Source organism: Festucalex cinctus, chromosome 14 (assembly GCF_051991245.1).
Source record: "Festucalex cinctus isolate MCC-2025b chromosome 14, RoL_Fcin_1.0, whole genome shotgun sequence".
NCBI classification, from domain to species: domain Eukaryota; kingdom Metazoa; phylum Chordata; class Actinopteri; order Syngnathiformes; family Syngnathidae; genus Festucalex; species Festucalex cinctus.
Window position 1 is genome coordinate 14,227,501 of NC_135424.1, and position 20,382 is coordinate 14,247,882.

The 20,382-nt window shown below is 37.7% G+C and overlaps 2 protein-coding genes across 7 annotated transcripts in view; both read left to right on the forward strand.

The window, feature by feature from the left end:
* nid1a (nidogen 1a) overlaps nucleotides 1-8,151 on the forward strand; it is a 20,560-nt gene extending 12,409 nt beyond the window's left edge. Inside the window, exons 13-20 of the mRNA XM_077495598.1 lie at nucleotides 236-463; nucleotides 1,492-1,667; nucleotides 3,252-3,378; nucleotides 3,470-3,641; nucleotides 3,744-3,901; nucleotides 3,970-4,093; nucleotides 5,979-6,091; nucleotides 7,645-8,151. Coding sequence (XP_077351724.1) covers nucleotides 236-463; nucleotides 1,492-1,667; nucleotides 3,252-3,378; nucleotides 3,470-3,641; nucleotides 3,744-3,901; nucleotides 3,970-4,093; nucleotides 5,979-6,091; nucleotides 7,645-7,775 — 1,229 coding nt within the window. The 3' untranslated portion in view covers nucleotides 7,776-8,151. The remainder of the gene's footprint in view (nucleotides 1-235; nucleotides 464-1,491; nucleotides 1,668-3,251; nucleotides 3,379-3,469; nucleotides 3,642-3,743; nucleotides 3,902-3,969; nucleotides 4,094-5,978; nucleotides 6,092-7,644) is intronic.
* Nucleotides 8,152-8,901: 750 nt separating this feature from the next.
* The window catches only part of lyst (lysosomal trafficking regulator), a 56,893-nt gene continuing 45,412 nt past the window's right edge, over nucleotides 8,902-20,382 (forward strand). For 4 of the 6 annotated variants that reach the window (XM_077495096.1, XM_077495095.1, XM_077495097.1 and 1 more), the window contains exons 1-2: nucleotides 9,423-9,982; nucleotides 18,577-18,665. In XM_077495096.1, the coding sequence (XP_077351222.1) occupies nucleotides 9,902-9,982; nucleotides 18,577-18,665 (170 nt within the window). In that variant the 5' untranslated portion in view covers nucleotides 9,423-9,901. Of the gene's footprint in view, nucleotides 8,933-9,422; nucleotides 9,983-18,576; nucleotides 18,666-19,992; nucleotides 20,086-20,382 lie in introns of those variants that run through there. The other 2 variants (XM_077495094.1, XM_077495099.1) reach the window with 2 other exon arrangements.

The following is a 20,382-nucleotide window of genomic DNA, read 5'->3' on the forward strand; positions in this document are numbered from 1 at the left end:
AGTTCTGCATACAAACTGAATAGTACAAATATACGCAAAATGGATCATTCACATTCTCACCATTGTTTTATTAAACCCATCTGTGTGTAGGGAATTTCTGACAGCTGGCATCTGTTTTTATTGGCCTCCGGATGGCTATTATGACTTATGTGGGATGTGGGAGTTTTTGTGTAATTGAAGATAAAACAAGGGGAAAGGAAATAAAGATACATCCGTGTTCATGCCTTTCTTTTAGAGCGGACAAAAACGCAGTGTGAGACCCACAGAGACAGTCTGCTTGGTGTGACTGAGTTCGGGCCCCGAGGCCCGCGACCTCCCGTTGGACAGTATATCCCCACGTGTGACGAGAACGGCAACTATGAGCCCATGCAGTGCCATGGCAGCACAGGACACTGCTGGTGTGTGGACCGGAACGGACAGGAGATCACAGGGACACGCTCTGGGCCTGGTGGAAGACCCATGTGTGAGTTCATTACACATCATGTTATGTCACACACTTTCATTCCACCCTTTTCAAGAAGTTTAAAGTCTGTGTGCAGGCTTTCCTTGTGAAATTATTTTACGCTTTAGCCTCAAAATGGGAAGTTTTGCTTCATTTTCAAATGCTAAAATGCAGTATAACAACATGATTTAGCTATGTGCCTTTTGGTCACTATTATGAATGACTAGTACACATTCATGGTTCAGCGGTCCCAAATTCACATTTTTGTGATTTTTTTTTTTTAGGGCACCTATCATCCATTATTCGCTGACAAATTCATATATTTGCTGTTTTTGTGTTCATCTCAAATTAACAAAAGCATTACTTTGGCACCATCTTGTGGCAACTTGGTGCCAAGGAACTATGCAATGAATTAAGGAGCATAATTGAGACAAAAGTAGTGCTTTGCCAAAATCTTGTGGCATCTATAGGGAATTATAAACCTTTTGTTGGGGGATAGTTGCATATTTTTGATATTCACGGCAGGGCTCAGTCTATCCCCTATCACACTGTGTGCTAACATGGTAAGGTTTGTGATGCTAACATTTAGCAAGATAACGAAAAAAGAGTGAGGACACGCTGATGTATATAGGCCTACTGTAGATAAAGATTTTTGTTTCCCTGTTGGCTGCCTATTTCCAATGAGAATTGATAGAATGCTGACTATTCATGCAATTGTTGTTATGCTAACATAGAATGCTGACGTACTATTGCAAATATTTGTTATGCTAACATTTAGGAACATAGCTAGCGGAGGCTATAGGAAGAATGCACTGAGTCAGATTGCTAATATTAAGGTAATTTGAATAAAAAAGAGAATAACTCATACTAGAGAAAGTGCTGAGGCAGTTTGATAAGGATTCTGTGGATCCTGTGTTTTGTACCATATCCTAGGAGAAGTGATACAATGCTAACAGTTGGTATGCTAACATACAGAAAACATTATTGATAGTAAAAATGAGTTTCCTCCCTACAAATACTTTGTAATTGTGTTTCCAATGGTCCTTTAGGCATTGACCATGGTGAGGTGAGACCACCACCCATTGGACCCACCCCTCGACCTGATGTCCACCCACTACCCCCTGGCACACACCTGTTGTACGCCCAGAGTGGTAGGATAGAGCACGTCCCACTTGAAGGTTATGATATGAAGAAAGATGACGCCAAGGCTATCCTCCATCTACCTGTGAGTTACTCCTAATCAATTCAATTGTTTAAGATTCACGTGGTCAAATTATAGCAGAGGTCTTTAACCTGCGGCTCTGGAGCCTCATGTGGCTCTTTTGTCCATCTCCTGTGGCACCCGTGGATCTCTTAAAAAAAAAATAGCAGAAATTATTATTGTTATTTTTTTTTACATATTTACTTTTATTTTCCATATCAAATATTATATAAATTAATTAATCATTTAGGTTAAAAATAATAATAATAATAATTAGATATTAAAACATTATCAGTCCAAATTTTAAGTTGTCAGAAAAGGAGAGATGAAAGGTACCGGTAGATGAAAAAGTTTAAAAAAAAAAAAACAACTAAAAATGTCCCACAAGTAAATATAAAATGTCAAAAAGGAAGAGGAAAAGCAGAAAATTACTATAAAATGACCAGGAAATTGTAAAAAAAATGTCATAGGATTGGTAAAAAAAAAAAAAAAAAAAAAAAAGCAGGAATGAAAATAACGCTAAATGTCCAAAAACAAAAGAAGAAATCCTGAAAATTAACATAGAATGTCCGCAAACTTGTAAAAAATAAAAATAGAAAAAATTAAAATGACTTAAAAAAAAAAGTCTGCAAATAATATCTTTAAAAAGTCACCATAAAATGTCTAAAAACAAAAGAAGAAATCTTGAAAATTACCATAAAATGGCCACAAAATTGCTAAAAATGTCAAACAATTGATTGGAAAAAAAAGGCAGGAAAAAATGTCAAAAATAGCCATAAAATATCCAAAAAAGGAAGAAGAGAGGCAGTAAATTAACATATATTATGGCGTAATATGTGCATTAAACTGCCAAAAATTTCAGAAACTTGACAGAAAGTCAGAACATTTTAAAAATGTATGAAAAACAAAGTATGTTAAGAAGAGACGGAAGGTACAAGAAAATGAATCTCCACGTATTGGATGCTGAATATTTTTCTGTTATGGTGCAGTTCTAATTACAGCTATTGTAACCTCACAACATTAGACTGTTTCCTTCATTGGAATGTTCAAATGTTTTGCGTCTCCAGACAGATTTTTTTTGTTATTTATTTGGCCTGAAATGGCCCTTTGGACAGTAAAGTTTGCTGACCCGTAAACTATACTTTGACAGTTTATATGAACAGTTGCTAACAAGTGCAACTTGATTCCTGTGGGCTAATGAGTTGTGTACATTTTTTTCACTGCCGCTAAGCTGTTATTGTAAAAGTGTCAGGTGAGGTGTCTCATAAAGTGCTTGTAAAAAGCTGCATGAATCTTGTATTCATACTGCTTCCAGTGCGGCTGCATGCATTCTGGCCCTGCGCTTTATTGGAGGCACGTGGTGACATTCTCCCTAATTACAAACATCAGCTCTGTGGAACTGAAATCTGCATTTCTTGTGCGACTGGTTTTCACAACAGCTGGTCTGAAGTCTTGGCCCAGCTTCTTCCCAGTGTGCGGCGCTGTTTGTGTTGATTTACGTCTCGCCATTAATGTCAGAAAATACATCTGCTTCACGTTTGTTACCTGCAACCGCCGGCGTTTGAAGTAAGCGCAGTTCAAAGCTGTTGTTTGGCGCCTGCTCCACAGGAGAAAGTGGTGATAGGAGTGGCCTACGACTGTGTGGACAAGATGGTCTACTGGACCGAAATCACGTCTCCGTCAATCAGCAAGGCCAGCATCGAGGGGGGAGAACCCGTGAGGGTCGTTAGCTCAGGTAAAACCTTCCTTCACTTTCATCTCTCACTCATCTGCTCCCCCTCTGTTAGAAATGTTTATGGTGTGGACTTGCCTATTTTTTGTCAAAGACTTGCAGAGTCCAGAGGGGATTGCAATCGACCACCTGGGACGAACTATGTTCTGGACTGACTCTGTGACGGACCGCATTGAGGTGGCCTCGCTTGACGGCTCTCAACGACGTGTAATTGTCGACTCCGGTCTTGTCAACCCTCGCGCTATCATCGCGGACCCCCCCAATGGGTGCGTAATAGTGTTTTATGAAAAAAAAAAAATCAAAAAATTATAGAATGTGGATGGATAGATATTCCACAAAACTATAATATAACATTGTTATTGTGACAGTAATCTGTACTGGGCCGACTGGAACCGAGACGCTCCCAAGATTGAGACCTCTTACATGGATGGATCCAACAGGCGGGTGCTTGTTAAAGACGATCTGGGCCTGCCCAACGGCTTGACCTATGACACCCAGAGCTCTCTGTTGTGTTGGGTGGATGCAGGTAGGTCAAAGGAGGCAGTGACTCGTCCATGAAGTGACATTTGGTGATCTGTTGTCTCTCGCTTGTAGGCACACATAAAGTGGAATGTACCAACCCTGGCCGAGGAGACCGAAGACAGATCATGGAGGGCATTCAATACCCGTTTGGGGTCACCTCATTTGGGAAGAACATCTACTACACTGATTGGCGAAGGTTTGAATTCATTTGCAAGACTTTAGAGCAGAGTAGCATGATCATTTTTTGGTACATTCTAATAATCATAATATTTGACCTCATTTAGCGAATTACAGAGAAACTTTGCAGTACATTGATGAATGGTCATACTGCTGCCATCATGAATATTCATTTTGTGGGAATTTTTTAACCCCTTCGGACCCCTATGATTGCAGTGAACATGGCATATTGTGTCCAAACTAGGGATGGGTGAGTACCGATACCAGGTATCGGTATCGGGCCGATACCAGCCTTTTTTCAAATACTCGAGTACTCGTGACGCAGACGAGTACAAGCGACCGATGGCAGAGGGGGAAGACGTTCAGTGAGTCCTCCTTGCCTGTAACTGGCGCTAGCTTGCAGCAGTTTTTCACCAAAACTTCACCGGTTTGGAAATACTTCAAAATTGTGAATCTTAAACTAAAAGAGCATTTTTGTGTTTTATTTTGAGCGTTAAGACTATTGAAGAGTGACTGTGAAATTTCCATGTTCGTATGTGGGAAAAGACTCAAAATCATAAAAAAACAAAAAAATAAAAAATAAATAAAATGTTGCCCCGCAGAAAAAATGCGGCATTAGTATTAGTTTTCGTTTAAAAAAAAAAAAAATGTATTGCAGTGCAATATTTAATAAACACCACAGTAAAATGAAAAACGTAACACATTTCTTCCCTAGCGCTGCATTTCGGCTAACGTCAATGAAAAAGCAGGCAAGTTGATCCATTGGAGCCAAATTTAAGCATGCAAAATTGTCGCGACATCATCTGAAGGGGCTTTTCTATTGGCTCCTGCTAGATGATGTCACTTCTGTGTGACAATTTCAAACGTCCTTATTCCAATTAATATCAAAATAAATATACCTAAAACCACATTTTAATCAACTCCATTACGATAGGGTAAAACGAAGGACATTTTCGCTATAGTTTTAGTAGCATTTTTCGTTAAGGAAAATGTTTTTGAATTTTAGTTTGTTATTTCATTAGTTTCCGTTAATTAAAATAACCTTGTTGTAAACACGGCGCTCTGATTAATATTTCATTTGTGGAACAAGATCAAAGGAGCATCTCAGGGGCGGCCATTTTGCTACTCGCTGTCAACTGAAAATGACATCACAGTTGCTTAGGCCTCAGGCAATGACTCAATCACGGCTCAGCTTGTGAACGTCACATGAGCAAACTAAAAAAACAGGTGAGACGTGATTGGTTGTCATTTGATCCCTGAGCAACTGTGATGTCATTTTGGTTTGACAACAAAGCTGCAAAATGGTCGCCCCTTGACATGGTTAAAAATGGTGGATTTTCTGTTTATTTCATATTCCGCAAATGCAACATGAAGAAGAATGTCATGGGTTAACTTCCCCTTTAATCCTTGATGCTCATTGAGCTGGAGTCTAATGTGACATCAAGCTTAAAGACGGTTTGACCCTCAAGTGCATAGTTTTCCAGCTTTTGCTCAGGTTGCAAATTTTACTCCTACCTTGAGATTCTACAACATTAAAAAGCATGAAGCATTGATGTTTTGTTTTCCCATCCTCGGACACTCAACTCGATACTGTCTCGCTTTTCCGTATGTGTTTCATTTTCTGTGTTTGGGCGACGTTAGATCGGCGGGGGTTGGGGTGTCTGTTTCTGAGTGTGTATGTGGAAAGGCATCCTAAAAAGTGGCAGCTGCTTGCAATTTCTCCACCTCAGTTGGGGGAAGGTACACGCTTCCACAGTTGGACATCAACAAATTCCGCCAGGCCCATCTGCCCACACTTAGTCACTCTTGACAGACTTTACACAAAACACAGACTGGTCACTTTGAGGAGTTTCTTGTCCATGTGAGTATTGCATTGCTCACTTTTTTTGTATTATTGACAACAGGGACGCCGTGATCGCAGTGGACCGCTATACTGGCAGGGAATCCGACGAGTTCCAGCCTCAGAAACGCTCCAAGCTATACGGGATCACCACAGCCTACGCCCAATGTCCTTCAGGTGAATGTAATGACTGCAATATGGATTCGTGTTGACATTTTCTCTCAGTGTTTAGTGATCAAAGTTCGCTTCCTGCTTTGTGTCACCTTTCGATTGCCGTCCTCAGCAGCCATTCTTAAAAACGATTTGACCCTTGTACTTTTACTGGCTTTCCTTACAGAAGAGGATTAGGGCCAGTGAAGAGGGGGAAAAAAAGGTTGGCATGATAGTGACTTTATTCTCGGGATTCTGACTTTAAAGTCAGAATTCTCACTTTATTCTCAGAATTCTGACTTTCAGACTTCCCCCAACAATTCATAACTGTACATCACAAAGTCAGAATTCTCACTTTAAAATCAGAATTCAGAGATTGAAGTGCTAAAGTGAGAATTCTGAGACTTAAGTCAGAATTCTGACTTTAAAAGATTAAAGCCAGAATTCTTTAAAAGATTAAAGCCAGAATTCTCACTTTAAAATCAGAATTCTGAGATTAAAGAGAGATTAAAATGAGAATTCTTACATCAGAAAAGTCAGAATTCTGAGATTAAAGCCAGAATTCTGACTTTAAGGTCAGAAGTCGGATTTCTTAGATTGAAGTCAGAATTCTGAGATTAAAGTCAGATTTCTGACTTTAAAGTCAGATTTCTTAGATTAAAGTCGGAATTCCAATTTGGTCAGAATTCTGAGATTAAAGTGAGAATTCTTACGTCAGAATACAGAGATTAAAATGATAAATTGAGAATTCTAAGACTAAAATCAGAATTCTGACTTTAAAGTCAGAATTCCGACTATAATCTCAGAATTCTGACTTCAAAGTGATATTTCTCACTTTCTTCTCAGAATTCTCACTTAAGTTATTCTCAGAATTTTGACTTTCTTAAGGTTTAAAGTTGGCAGGATTCTCACTTTATTCTCAGAATTCTAAAATTCTGATTTTAATCACAAAGTCAGAATTCTGATTTTAATCTGATTTTAAGACAGAATTCTGTGAAGAAAGTGAGAATTTTCACTTTTAAGTCAAAATTCTGACAGAATTTTGAGAATAAAGTGAGAATTATCACTTTTAAATCAGAAATCTGACTTTGTGATAAAAATCAGAATTTCAGAATTCTGAGAATAAAGTGAGAATCCTGCCAACCCTTTTTTTTTTCTCTTCACTGGCCCTAATCCTCTTCCGTATTTCCTCGAGTCAGGCCTTTAATCTATAGTTCAATTAATCCCTTTTTTTTATTTATTCGCACTGCTGCCTCCTTTGACGCATCCAAGTATGTTTTCCACCAATACAAATTATAGCTTCACTCTTTGACCTAAAAGCGGGATAATTTGTGCATCCATCACTGAACACATAACAGCCCTAGGCCTCATCCTTCCGTCTAGATAAGACTGCATATGTGTGAAGCCAGGGAATGTGCAGACCAGTGGGAGGGCGTCCAACATCTGTTGTTAGCTATGTGTTTTCTGTAAGCGTGTATATGTCTGTAAAACAAACCACGAAGAGTCAGTTTCCTGTCGCTCCCTGCTATGCTCGTTTATTTTAAAAGGGCCTTCCTGCGTCTGTGTGCTTCCTCCTCCAGGGCAAAACTACTGCGCGGTGAACAACGGCGGCTGTTCGCACCTCTGCTTAGCAACACCGAACGGTCGCTCCTGCAAGTGTCCCGACAATACGGTTGGCGTGGGCTGTGTTGAGAGAGACAGCGGGTATTGAGATGTGGCAGCAAATTAGGGGCCACTCGGTGTTACTGTGCTGTAACTGCTCAAAATGCCATTGAGGTGAATTTACTGTGCCTTTTATTGCTCATTGCTATTCTTATCTGCATTTTTACAAATCCCAACAGAATTGTAAATATGAACACTATTATATTGACGTTGTTTTCCTGAGTGCACATAAACTGAGAAGAAAACTCAAGGGATTGGTAATTTAATGTGAAATACGTTATAGTAACACATGACACTATTTCCTGTTGGTTGTGGCTTGTTTGTATTAGTATTATTGCCAGATATGACTGAAGTTCCTGTACAAGTATTGTGGGATGAGTTTACACGGTGGGCAGCAAAAAAAATAAATAAAAAGTTTTTTCTAACAGGTTTGTTTGCCTTGTCTGTCGTGATAGTGACCTCGTGTGTTTAGTAGGGTGCATTACAACTATAATCCTTGGTCCAATCATGGAGTACTATCAGAGAAGTTATAATTTGTTTTGTTTGTGAATGTTTTTGTGATGGTGTACAACTCCGCTGTGTTGTACTAGAGGAGAACTACAGTACAGTATAAAACATATTTAGCCCCTTTAAGCTATGTTTATTACCAAGTGTTTTGAATTTCGGTTTCCAAGGACCTCCACTTCTTTGCCTTTCTGTGATCCTCCAGTCTTTCTATCTGTTAAAATTGGCTTTTTTTTTTTCTTTTTCTTTTTTTTAAGGCAAGCATTTCATACATCTTTTGGATATTATCGGTACGTACGGTTTTAGCAATTTACAATGTACCTGATTTGTGATTTGATTTATGCGGGAAAATTACGTGCGTCATCCAATGGAAAAAAAACAACAGCAGATACGTCATAATAAATACAAATTTCCCCTGAACCTTGTTTTAAGGAACATCACCAGCTATTCTAAATGGCGTCCAAGCACTTTCAAGCATCAAGTATGAGGTACGTATACATTTTATTGTGATGTTAGCATTTTACTGTACAGTAGTGTTATTAGCTGAGTCACATTGTTACTTTTTTCATTCAAATCAGCCGTGTGTTGCAACGCGTTGCCCGGTAAACGGGTGCCTTGTACCTTACAGTCAAACCGTAGGGTTTAATTTTTTAAACGATATCGGCTAGCAGTGGCTTTCTTTAATTTAGGAGGAAAAAACAGGTATGGTGGAAAGAATTCCATACTATTTTGAATTAGACATTATGCATGGATACATTAATTTCGAACTCCGTTAGTATTTTATTGAAGGCAATAATTCTAGACCCAACTTTAACGCTACACGAACTGTGTTGACAGCTGACGTACAAATACAAACAGTACGGTGCGATACGGCAGAGCGGAATTATGTCAGATAATATCACCAAATATTTGGACGCGTGGTATTGGAAATGACTGCTCATTGTGCAAAATGGCTCAATTGCGACTGAGACTTGTTTAATACAAATATTATGGTTGGAAATACTTGTTTTTTCTCATTCACCGTAGTGTAGTCAAGTGAGTCAGGACATATCAGACATTGTCGATGAAGACTTTTCAACGTAAATGTTAATAGATGAACGCCTCGAACAATTCTTCATCAAACAATAACATTATTTTAATCATATTTCCAGTTAAGTTGGGGGTTTTATGAACTATTTGGTATCTAAATGCAAATTTGCGAGCAGTAGGGGAGTCTAAAAAGGAATCAGCCGCTTGCATTTATTTTGAAAACACACTTGGAGCGGAAATTATAATTTGTAATGTTTGTACAATGTCACTAGCTTCTGTCAGATATCTACTAGGCTAGCTTACTAGCTAGTTTAAACCCTCGTATCCGTGTTGTTTTGTTTATGCGCCGGTTTGTCGCAAGTTGTGGGTCCACTACAAGTACAAGTGCGTCAGCCTGCTGTGCTATACATGTTTGTCAGCTAAGTAACTACGGGTCATGTGGTACCACTGCAGATGCTGAATGAAAAAGTGAGGGGGGAAGCAGTGCAGTGAAGCATGAATCTGCTATGAACGACTTGAGAGATCATTTGAGGATTCTGTCGGCGCCAGTCCAAGAACTCTGGAAGAACTGGGAATGGTCGTTTCACTACCCCTGGCTTCTGCATCACCTTGACTGGCGCTCTACCTGGAGGCGTGGACGTTATGGCCAGACCACCGCCGAGCGACTTGTCCTATGCGTGGGAAAAGTATATGGACTGTAGGCTCCAAGGAGCTGATTTGCAGGTAGGTGCTGCACAATGCAACACTCAACTCATCTCATCTAGAATAGATCAGCATCTGCAATTATGTTTTCTTTACATTTGAGCACTACAAGGGCCACTTTCTGGATTAAAGCTTTGCAAGAATATTTACTTATCACCAAACGATACACCCTATAAATATGAATTTAATTAAAGAGATTGTATGATTTTGATTGCAGTATTTTCTCTTATATTTGAAGTTCCACTTAATAGTTGTTGGACACAGGATTTCATCCATGGCAGTTTAATACCCCCCCCCCCCCCCCAAAAAAAAAAGATTGTATTGTAAATTGGATGTCATTGTCAGTCGTCACATAATTTAAAACAAAACAAAAGATGGTAAAATGTAGCCCTATCCCACCAAGTAACACTCATATTCACACCGGGACAATTTACAGCCTTAAATTAACCTAACATGCATGTTTTTGCCATGTGGGCAGAAGCTGAAATGCCAAAAGTAAGCAAACATGGGGGGGGAAAAAATGCTAACTCCACACAGGAATGATGGAATGGAGATTTGAGCACCAAACTTTAGGCGTACCCACTTGTACTTTTCCCATTACAGTATATCACCCCTGTAGTTTAATTTTAAACTTTGCTTATTATTTTGATTCGGCTCTTTCACAATGAGCAATCACTGGGCACAGTCACAAAATGTAAATTGTACAATTCTAACAAGGACGGACAAAATCTACATGATTTCTTTCAAATTTTTTTGGTCTTTAAACAAATCACAACAGATGAATTAGTTTAAATGAGAATGAGAGGATTATGTGTGTGTCTACCGATTTATTTATTGTTGTATGTAATCTTGTGATCGAAGGCTAGATTAAAGTCATGCAGCGCTTGTCACGCTGTCTGACGGGGAAGACAGATTCTTCATGTTGCGTGGTCAAACCTTGGCCAGTGGTCCCCTAGATGTCACAAGGCTGACACAGAGTGGCTGATCTTAGGTTGAGGCAGCTGTCTTCAAGCCTGAATTAGAAGAGATTGATTTTTTTTTTTTTTTTTTTTTGTAATTGGTCAGCAAAGCATGCTGTATCTCTTTCAGTTGCCCCCTACTGCCAGCTATTTAGCAGCAGCTTGATCACAAGACTTACGTTAAACCATGGATGATATAATTTCACCAATATTTTAATCCATTATTCATTTTTTTCCTCCCTCTTTTTTATTACAAATCTTTTAATTAATTATTTGTCATGTTTGAGCAATTTTTTAAATGTGATTTTTCACATTATATGTCAAGATGTCCTTTCACAGTAATACAATGATGTCTATGGAAGTTGATGCAAGTTAAAGGATAAGTCAACCCAAAATTTTCTCGACATTAATATGTTATGTCATGAGCTTTTGGTGCATAACTCATGTTCCACATACACAATATTAATCAGAATGACGTGATTACTGGACTAGTGGGGGTTCTTAAAAAGTATTGTTTTAAAGAAATTGCTGTTGCATTTTTAATTTTGTAAACTTAAGCAAGGAAGATGCAAAATTAGGTATCCTGAATACATGCAGACTTCCTCTTTGATTCTCAATGTGGCTTAAATTCCCAGGTCAGAAAATAAGCAGAAGTGGCATTAATCCAAAAAAAAGCTGCAATGAATCTTGTTGGCAGACCACAAGAAGGTTGTGAAATTTGCTGTTGGTGCCCACATTCCCTTTCACAATGCTCACAAACTATTATTTTAGCCTTAGAGTCTTCCGATTCAAGGCTCTCCTTATAGTATCCATAAGGTTTAAGTAGCGTAAATAGTGTGTTCTTTAGCAAAGGCAAATGGCCTCGGCATAGCTGAGTGAACGTGTGAAAGCTGCTTTCCATGTCTACGTCTCGCTGAATTTTGATTAGGAGAATCGTTTTAGTGGAATAATTCTCTGGCTGCTGGCCAAGAATGAGAACGCACGTGGGTTGTTGAGTTTCATTTTAAGTCAAGAGGATGTTTCAAAAGACCAAGTGAAGGCATTTTAAGTCATACTTGGGGATTAAAGCTTTGTTCTCTGGTCGGTCTACCTCAAAAATTGGTTCATTAATTTTGGGATAACATTTTTTGTACTATATTTAAAATGGATGACACTCACATTGCAGATCACCATCTTTTTTGGTAAGTGTTATTTGAAATCAGTCTCAAATCACGTGTAGACTGCATGACTGTTTGAACTCAATGAAGATAAATATCAGTTTAAATATCAGTTGTGTCGGTAAAAGGTGTTAGTGGGCAAAAGCTCAGCTCAAAACCGTTCCCCACATTCCTTCAGTTTTAAAAACCTGAATACGTTTCCAAGGATGATTAAAATAATCAAGTGCTTTGTGAAATATTCCATTTCTCATTTTATTAGCAAAATTAAATTTGTCTATTATCTGGGAATAATCAAGCAGGTTCCCTTAATAACCCCCACGTAAGTGGATATGAGTTATCTGCTGATTTCACATGCAAATGTTGTCATGCCACTTGTGGGACACTGGGTAGGGCTATATCACTTTCAAATATGTATAGAATCGCTTATCTTTTTGATTATTCAGATTTTGAATAATTGGGTTAAAATTGAATTTGCATTCAAATGTATTGCAAAATCATTTTTCAAACTCTTTTTGATATTAATACCAAATAACATACAAATTGTATCTTTCATATCGTGTGGGAATGTTGGGAGCAGATGAATAGCGAAAAATTTAAGTGTATGTGTATAAACATCATGCATGTATTACTTACATTGTTTGTTTATAATTGCAATAAACATTTGAATGAATAAATGCAAACCAACTTGTTTCAATAGATAATTTAGTTTTTATTGCTTTGATGTAGTGTCAGCAAAAAAAGTTAATTTATTAATAATTTTTTTAAGAAACATATTTGTAGATGAAAAACTATACAGACAGCAATCTAGGTGCAGATAGCATGATTTCATAATGAGAAAACAGGATTAGCTCTGTTGACCTGTTATGAAAATGTACTTTAGCACTCTAACCCAGTCAATTCAGGTTTGCATGTTTGATTCTTGTTTTTGACTGAGTTTGAAATTAATTTCCAAATGAAGTTTAATGAAATTTGAATTAATCAGTTCCAAGGATTGCCATAACAGTAACTTCATTGTTATACAAGTGCAGAGAACTTCAAAATAGTTTCATGTAGGGGTGTGAATTGCCTAGTACCTGACGATTCGATTCGTATCACGATTCACAGGTCACGATTCGATTCGATACCGATTAATCCCGATACGAATTTATAAGTCGATTGTTGCGATATTTTTTCATTCAAATTTAGAAAATACTAATCAGTAAGCTTGTAGAGTGTAAGATTTATATGAAAATGTATTATTTATTTATCTGAAATTTCAGTCTTATAGAGGTTGTAATCTGTTTCATGTTTGAACAGCATTAAAATAAAATATTAAGGCTTAATGTTCCGTTCATATAACATTCTTCCATGCTCAAGGTGTGAATCCTAACCCGAAGTCAGACGTTTTGTTGAATATTTTTCCATTAAAAATGGAAGTTTAAAAATCGATTCACACACACACACACACACACACACACAAAAGGCAATGATGATAAGACGTTGAATCGGTAAGACTACCGAATGAACAATTCTGAGCTCTTAAAAAAAAAAAAAAAAAAAATCGATTTTTTTTTTTTATTGAATCGATTCGAGAATCGCGCGATGTAGTATCGCGATATATCGCCGAATCGATTTTTTTTTTTTTAACACCCCTAGTTTCATGTAAACCTTATTGTTCAGTACAAAATGTTTTTGCCCATTATATCTTTGAGATATCATTAATAGCCTGAAAATTGGATTTGTACTACATTCTATCAAACACAAGAAACAAACAAATGTAGCTTTGAACTGGACAATAAAAATACAGCACAAATGCTAGGGCAAATAAATGAAGGGGTCAGCTTTGTTATATATTATTGCTGCATTTTTGTCAAAGGAACTTGGAAATGTTACGTTGAATTTCATTGTTTGGCACCTAAACTGTTTTACTTGCACGAGTCTGTCACATGAATTTTTTTTGTAGCTAGGTCTTGAAAGATTGAAAAACGTACGATTAATTTTGAGCCAGTACTTTGACCAAAAAACTTGTCACGATTTGCTCTAGAAGAAATTGTTCCCTCTGCTCAATGAGGGGAAAATCCAGTGCTGCAGTCTACTTGAAGAAAAACATGAATTCAGACTCGGTCCATTTTGTCTTGTGATCATCACACTCCATCAATTAAAGGTTGTTGGTCAACGTTCGACTGTGATTATTTGTAGTCGGTTCTTTGTGACGCTGTTTACCAAACCTTGGCAAAGTCACTTTTTTTACTGACTCGACCACAAGATTTCTTTCATATCTGCTTTCATTGTCCCTCACATAGTTTCATCCAGAACTCGAACTTGCTGCTCCAAACAACCACCCGAAAAGTTGAATTATTCATCTGGTGACTGTTGTGTTCAGGCGGATTCAGATTACAGGTGTGTGTCTGTTTTTTCCACCTGGGAGTTTGTTGTTATGACTAATCCTAAAAACACTGTAACATATGGACTCTGCTCTGTCAGACCATGCTCAGGCTAACAAAGGACCTGCTCTTTAGGCAATTACAGTCCATTGTAATTGTCCATTGGTAATTACAGTCCATAATTCTTCAATTTGGCTGCCCAAGGGGTCAACATGAAGGTGCTCTGTTGATGGAATCACTGAGGACTTCAATGACGACAATAGCTTTTGCTCAACTAGCTTTTAGCCAACAGATAAGAGATTCTGTGCAGAGCAAAAGTGATCTTGATCTTTGGTAACTAGCAGACAACAGGCGACCACAGCCTTCTTTTCTGTTTCACTGCAAGCCCCTTGTTTACCCAATGCTGTAACTGTACATTACTTAAACATTTGTGGTTGTCTGAAGCGGAGACATTTTCATTTCCTGTACAGTGTTTGAGCGTAGATACAGGACAAACACGCTTTATTAAAGTAACCCCTTGACATTTTACCTCAGCGGTCTCCTGTGTGACTCATAGCTTGTAAGGAAATGTAGAACATTAGGGGCTCCTCATGACGCTCATCACCCGAATGTCAAATTAGATCAGTCGGGATGTCAAACTAGAAGAACGGAAAAAACAAACATTGCGTAACTTACACTCCCTCATGCCCTCTCACGAGGAAAGGATCACATCCATTTCATTGCCTCGCTGCTAAGTTGTATACCGACCGCTTCATAGGAGAGTCTGGATGGAGCAGCTTGAGTGACTCAGCCGCCACGCTCCCATGACTCGGCCTCCCGTGATCACCCGTGTAAATACGCAGGTCACAGTAGTGGATGTGCAGTAGTATTAAATCCCCAGAAACATAATCCAAAATTGTAGATGAAACTTAAAATAGTAATAAAAAAATAAAAAAATAAATAGCCACAGCAATTAATCGCACAATTTTACATAATTAATTGGAATTAATTGTGATTAATGACAATCTGCTTCTACGTTTTTCTTCAAAGCTAACAGATATTTACTTGAGCAAAATCTTGGAATTAATGTAAAATCATCAAATAGAAACTCTTATCATCACATTGTTTTTATAGTTTTGTTTGTCCTTTAAATAGAATATTTCTGTAAACTACTAATGTGAAACAAAATAATCCAAATGAATTCAGCATCTTTTCCCCTCATTGAAACATTTCCCAGAACTTCACACTTCCAGGTTTAGTTGTGCTCACAAGCAGCACACTTGAAGGTTTATTTGCGAGGCCCCATGGAGGGAACTTGAAGGTATTTTTGCTCTGAGATGATACGCCGAAGACTTACAACTCAACTCAACTCAACTCAACTCAACTCAACTCAACTGTATTTATAAAGCGCTTTAAGAACAGGCATTGCTGTATGCAAAGTGCTGTACATGAAACAGAAATCAGTAAAGAATAAGGTAACAAAACAAACATTTTTAAGTGAAATGCAAGTGTTTTTTTTTGCTGCAAGTAAATACATTTTACATCAGTAAATTAAGAAGTAGGCGAATAGTGAATAAATAAATAAATAAATAAATAAACATGCTATTTGAAGTTGGCTTTGTGAAGTGCACACATTACTTGAGATTTCTTTAACAAGCATCAAGTTAAAAATGAAAGTAAAACTACCTATAGTCCGTTAACTGAGTACTGAGTAATACTGAGTTAACTGAGTTACCAGAGTTAACTGAGTGATTTTTTTTTTTTAAAGAATTTCAATTAATCTTAATCAGTTGATGCTTTACTTTTGACAGCCCTAATTGAAACAGATTGTACTGTAATATAGCATTTCAATGAATTCTGTGGGATTTCCTGATCAGAAATGTTTGCCCAAATACATAAATTTTATGACTAATATAGAAGACATATTTTACTGTGTCAGCTAGAATCTTTCTGTAAGGTATGATCAATCAAATTCCAATGCAAATTGTAAATTAGACAGAAGCAGAACAGTCTCAAATGTCAAACACAGTTTTTTTGTTGACTTTCCAAAGGTGTTCTCTTGAGTTCCAACTGATGATTTCCCAAGTTGTATGAACACGTTTGGTAATCTCTCCATTATCAAATCAGCCCGGCTGGATGGTGCACAGAGCATTGTAAAATTGGATTAAAGCCACCAGAGGAAAAAAAAAAAAAAAAGAAGCAACCCCTGCCTGTAAATTGGCATTATCTTGCACTACTCATTTTCCTTTTCCCATTAGAAGAAAATGGCCACAACCACTACACTGATGACAGACTTAGTGCACAAGTGCAGTGATGCTCCAGGGATTATTATTCATTATTCATGTATTCAATCACATTTTGGTAACCATCCCACCTAGCCAGCCACCTCATTTGGGTGAAATGGTCTCACCTGCTATAGCACTCCTCATTCTGGCACTCGTGAGTCATGCATATTTAATTTGGCAGACGCAAAGACAACTTTTCTTTAAGTCTTAATTCATAACGCCAGATCACATGAAAACTAAACTTACTTTCAAAGTTGCGACACAGGAAGGAAGTTGACACAGATTCCTTTGCAGAAATCTGTTTCTCAGATATGTCTCGATAACTTGTAAACAAGACATCGTTGTTTTACTAGTTTTCTTTTAATGGTGGTTTTACATCACTGACTGTCAGTTCTGTAAGCCCTCAGTTGGATGACAAAAGATCCTGCAACAACCATTGACAACCCAGAGGAGAAGACATGCAAAAATGTGTGTATGCAATCCCCTCGGAAAGTATTTAAACACTGAGGCAGTTTGGTTTGTATTTACTATCTTGATTTCCTTTGTGAGGCTGGCAAAAAACAAACAAACAAACAAGTGTTTTAACAGATTGCATATCACATTATCAGAAATAGCTGTATACTGCGAGTTACTGTAATTTCTTTCCTACTTATAAAACTATACTCCAAATGCTAAATTATTGGATTGTGATAACTAACTTTTCCAGAGCCAAACAACTACAAACGTGTTCCCAATCTGCAAAATCCAAACGTGAAGGGATTAGACGTGCCTAATCATAACACATCACTTCATACGTCATTACATGTATTGGTGATGCTGTTCTTCTGTCTTTTGTAATTGCTCTAAAATCCGTTTATTCCTCAGAAATAGGCCAGTAATTCGTATCCAATAATTAAATGATCGTTTCATCCTGCTCCCTGTGTTCAACGGCCAAAACGCTCACAAGTCTGGGACAAAATTTGTGCCATTGCTTGTGTGGAAACAACTATTTATTTACTTACTTATAGTCAAGTTTTTGGTCATCTAATTGTTTCCCCTTTTGTTATCAAATATGGTTCCTCACCATATAACTACATGCAGTCTGATTTATTGTCCTGCACACTGCAGTCTCTCTTCTTGGCTTCATGATGCAGACAGTCAGCAGAAAACCATCAGTCAAGGTCAGCACAGTCCATTCAGGTATATTAACACACTACCCGAGAAGTAGTAGGATCCGATTTTATTTTTTTATTTTATTTTATTTTATTTTTTAATTATTATTATTATTATTATAAATGCTGTTTTTGGGTCAACTCTGGTTGATGAATTGCACCACACAACAATCCTTCCTGCAATAAATGGCAACTATTCTCCATGATTGTCTTTGCCTCCCTGCCGATGAATCACTACCTTCACCATGGCATGTGCCATGACTAACCTCATTAATCCTTACTGGTGTAATAGGTCCATGCTAAACAAGAAGTTCCTTTTATATTGTTAATAGATCGACATAATACAGTGGGTAGAAAAGAACTACACACTCGGCCTCTCTGATCAGTTTTCGTCTCGTCTTTTCAATGTTGGCAGGTATGTGCTGACTCCCATTTAACTTGAGCTTGAATGTGATTGGTTGGTTTGAACAGTTGTAAAAGAGGATGTGCAAGTGTGCAACAAACCGCTTCACTTCACTTTACCTACTTCACAAGGTGGATCAAAAATTGCCTTTGTATTATTTTTGTTTCATATCATATACACCTGGAACAAGGACATGTCGACTTTTTACATCCACTGTATATAATGACAAGTGTGCTAAGTTTCTTTTCAATCCTGTCAAGAATAGGAATGGTTTGATTTGTGATGCTCCGCTGACCTCTTTTGCGTGTCTCTTATCAGGTCACCCTCCAGAGTCTAGAAAATTTCCTCTGTTTCTTCCACTTTGTGCAACATCAACCTCATCACACCAAAGATGCCCTGAAATTCTGGTAGGTAACATTATTAGTCACTTCCTACATGGTTATGTGTGCTTTGCTGTAAAAATGTTAAGCTTGATGAAGGGACTTTTTTTTTTTTGTATCGTTTTCATTTAATTGTATGTACTTGAGTTTGAGTCACTGTGAGATTTGGTGTCAGTACAGTGTGGAAGTGCAGCAATTCACTGTGCGTCTGTTAAAAGAGATTGGCAATACAATTATAGAGGTTTTTTTTTTAATCAAAAGCAATTGAGATAAACATCACTTTGCATTGCTGGCTATTAATTTCTGTTTGAGCTCAACTGTAAAGCGAGAAATCTAACAGCTGTCTAAAGTCCTGAAATTATGTGCAGGACATGAAATTTTCCATAATGAATGACGGCATATGGGACATTATGGAATTCAAGAGCCTCTGAATTATTAGTGTTGTTCACTGTAAATCAGACAATTGATTTGTGTATGAGAAATTTGTCTCTCAAGACATGCTGAAGTGCGGCAGGCAATTTAATATTCCGCTCTGCAACATTAGAAGATTGAATGTTTTTTAATGTTGTGCATTGTAGTGGACCACAAGTCACAACAATCATCTTGTCTAATCTATTGAAATCTGAGAGCTGTATCAAGACTATCTTCCTGTCAGTGTTGTAGTTTAGAGTGCTGTTGAACTGCACTGCATGTATGCAGGCGTTGACCTATTATTAATCACGCTAATCTAGCTAACCAAATGTTGGAAACAGTTCTCATATGTAGTGGCAAGTGCAACATTGTAAACTACCACAAACAAACCATAAACAAATAAAGCAACATCAATCAAGAATAAGTATTGAAATGTTGAGTACTTTATTATTATCTTTAAAAAACAGAAATAGAAAAATGAAGTGCAATGTAGGCTTATTTATAAAGGAACAGATAAGAAAATGCTGTCAACGAGCCCCAATAAACGCAGTTCCTTATCTACTACAGTATATGTTGACAAATTGAATCAGCTGCAATTGTTTTACCGATAAGCAGACCTCTGGAACAATTACTAAATTCTACTCCAAAATCCTGTCATATTCTTTTACAAGTAGATCGGCATAACATTCTAACGCTTGTCACCATCACAGTTGTACTGGAGAATACAAATGCAGGTTTTGTGAGTGATGGTCTATTACAGAGGTCCTCTGCGGGTCATTGGAGGCTCTTGAGTATTCCCAAGGCCAGTCCCCTTGCCATGTGACATCACATGCTTTCATGTGATACGCTGATCTGCTGCGAATCTGGAAGGCTTCCATTTGAAATTCCAATTTAATGGAATTTGCTCGGCAGAACAGAAAATTCAGTCAGTCGCCGTGCGAGAAGGTATGCAGATACAGCCGGCAGTCGAGCTGCAGTTAGGCTTGGAATATACACAAGATGACTGGAAGGGAACTGTCATTCCCAGTAACATTTGGTAAGGCAACAAAACTAGCTGCACTGTTAGAAATACGATTGTCGTGTTGGTGATTGTAAAAAAACAGCTATTGTTACTATATTGTTAAGTATTTAAATATGGTTTAGGACAGCAATTTCTATGACTTTAACACTGTTAGAAGCGATAACTATGTCTTGTGTTGACGCCTGCCTATTTTTTTTACAATCACATTTGGTGAAGCAAAATAGATAAGGGAAAATGCCACTTGCCTAGCTTTGGAAGTGGCGTGTTGATTGCGGAGTTTGTCCTTGTTGGGACAACACCATTTCTATGTGA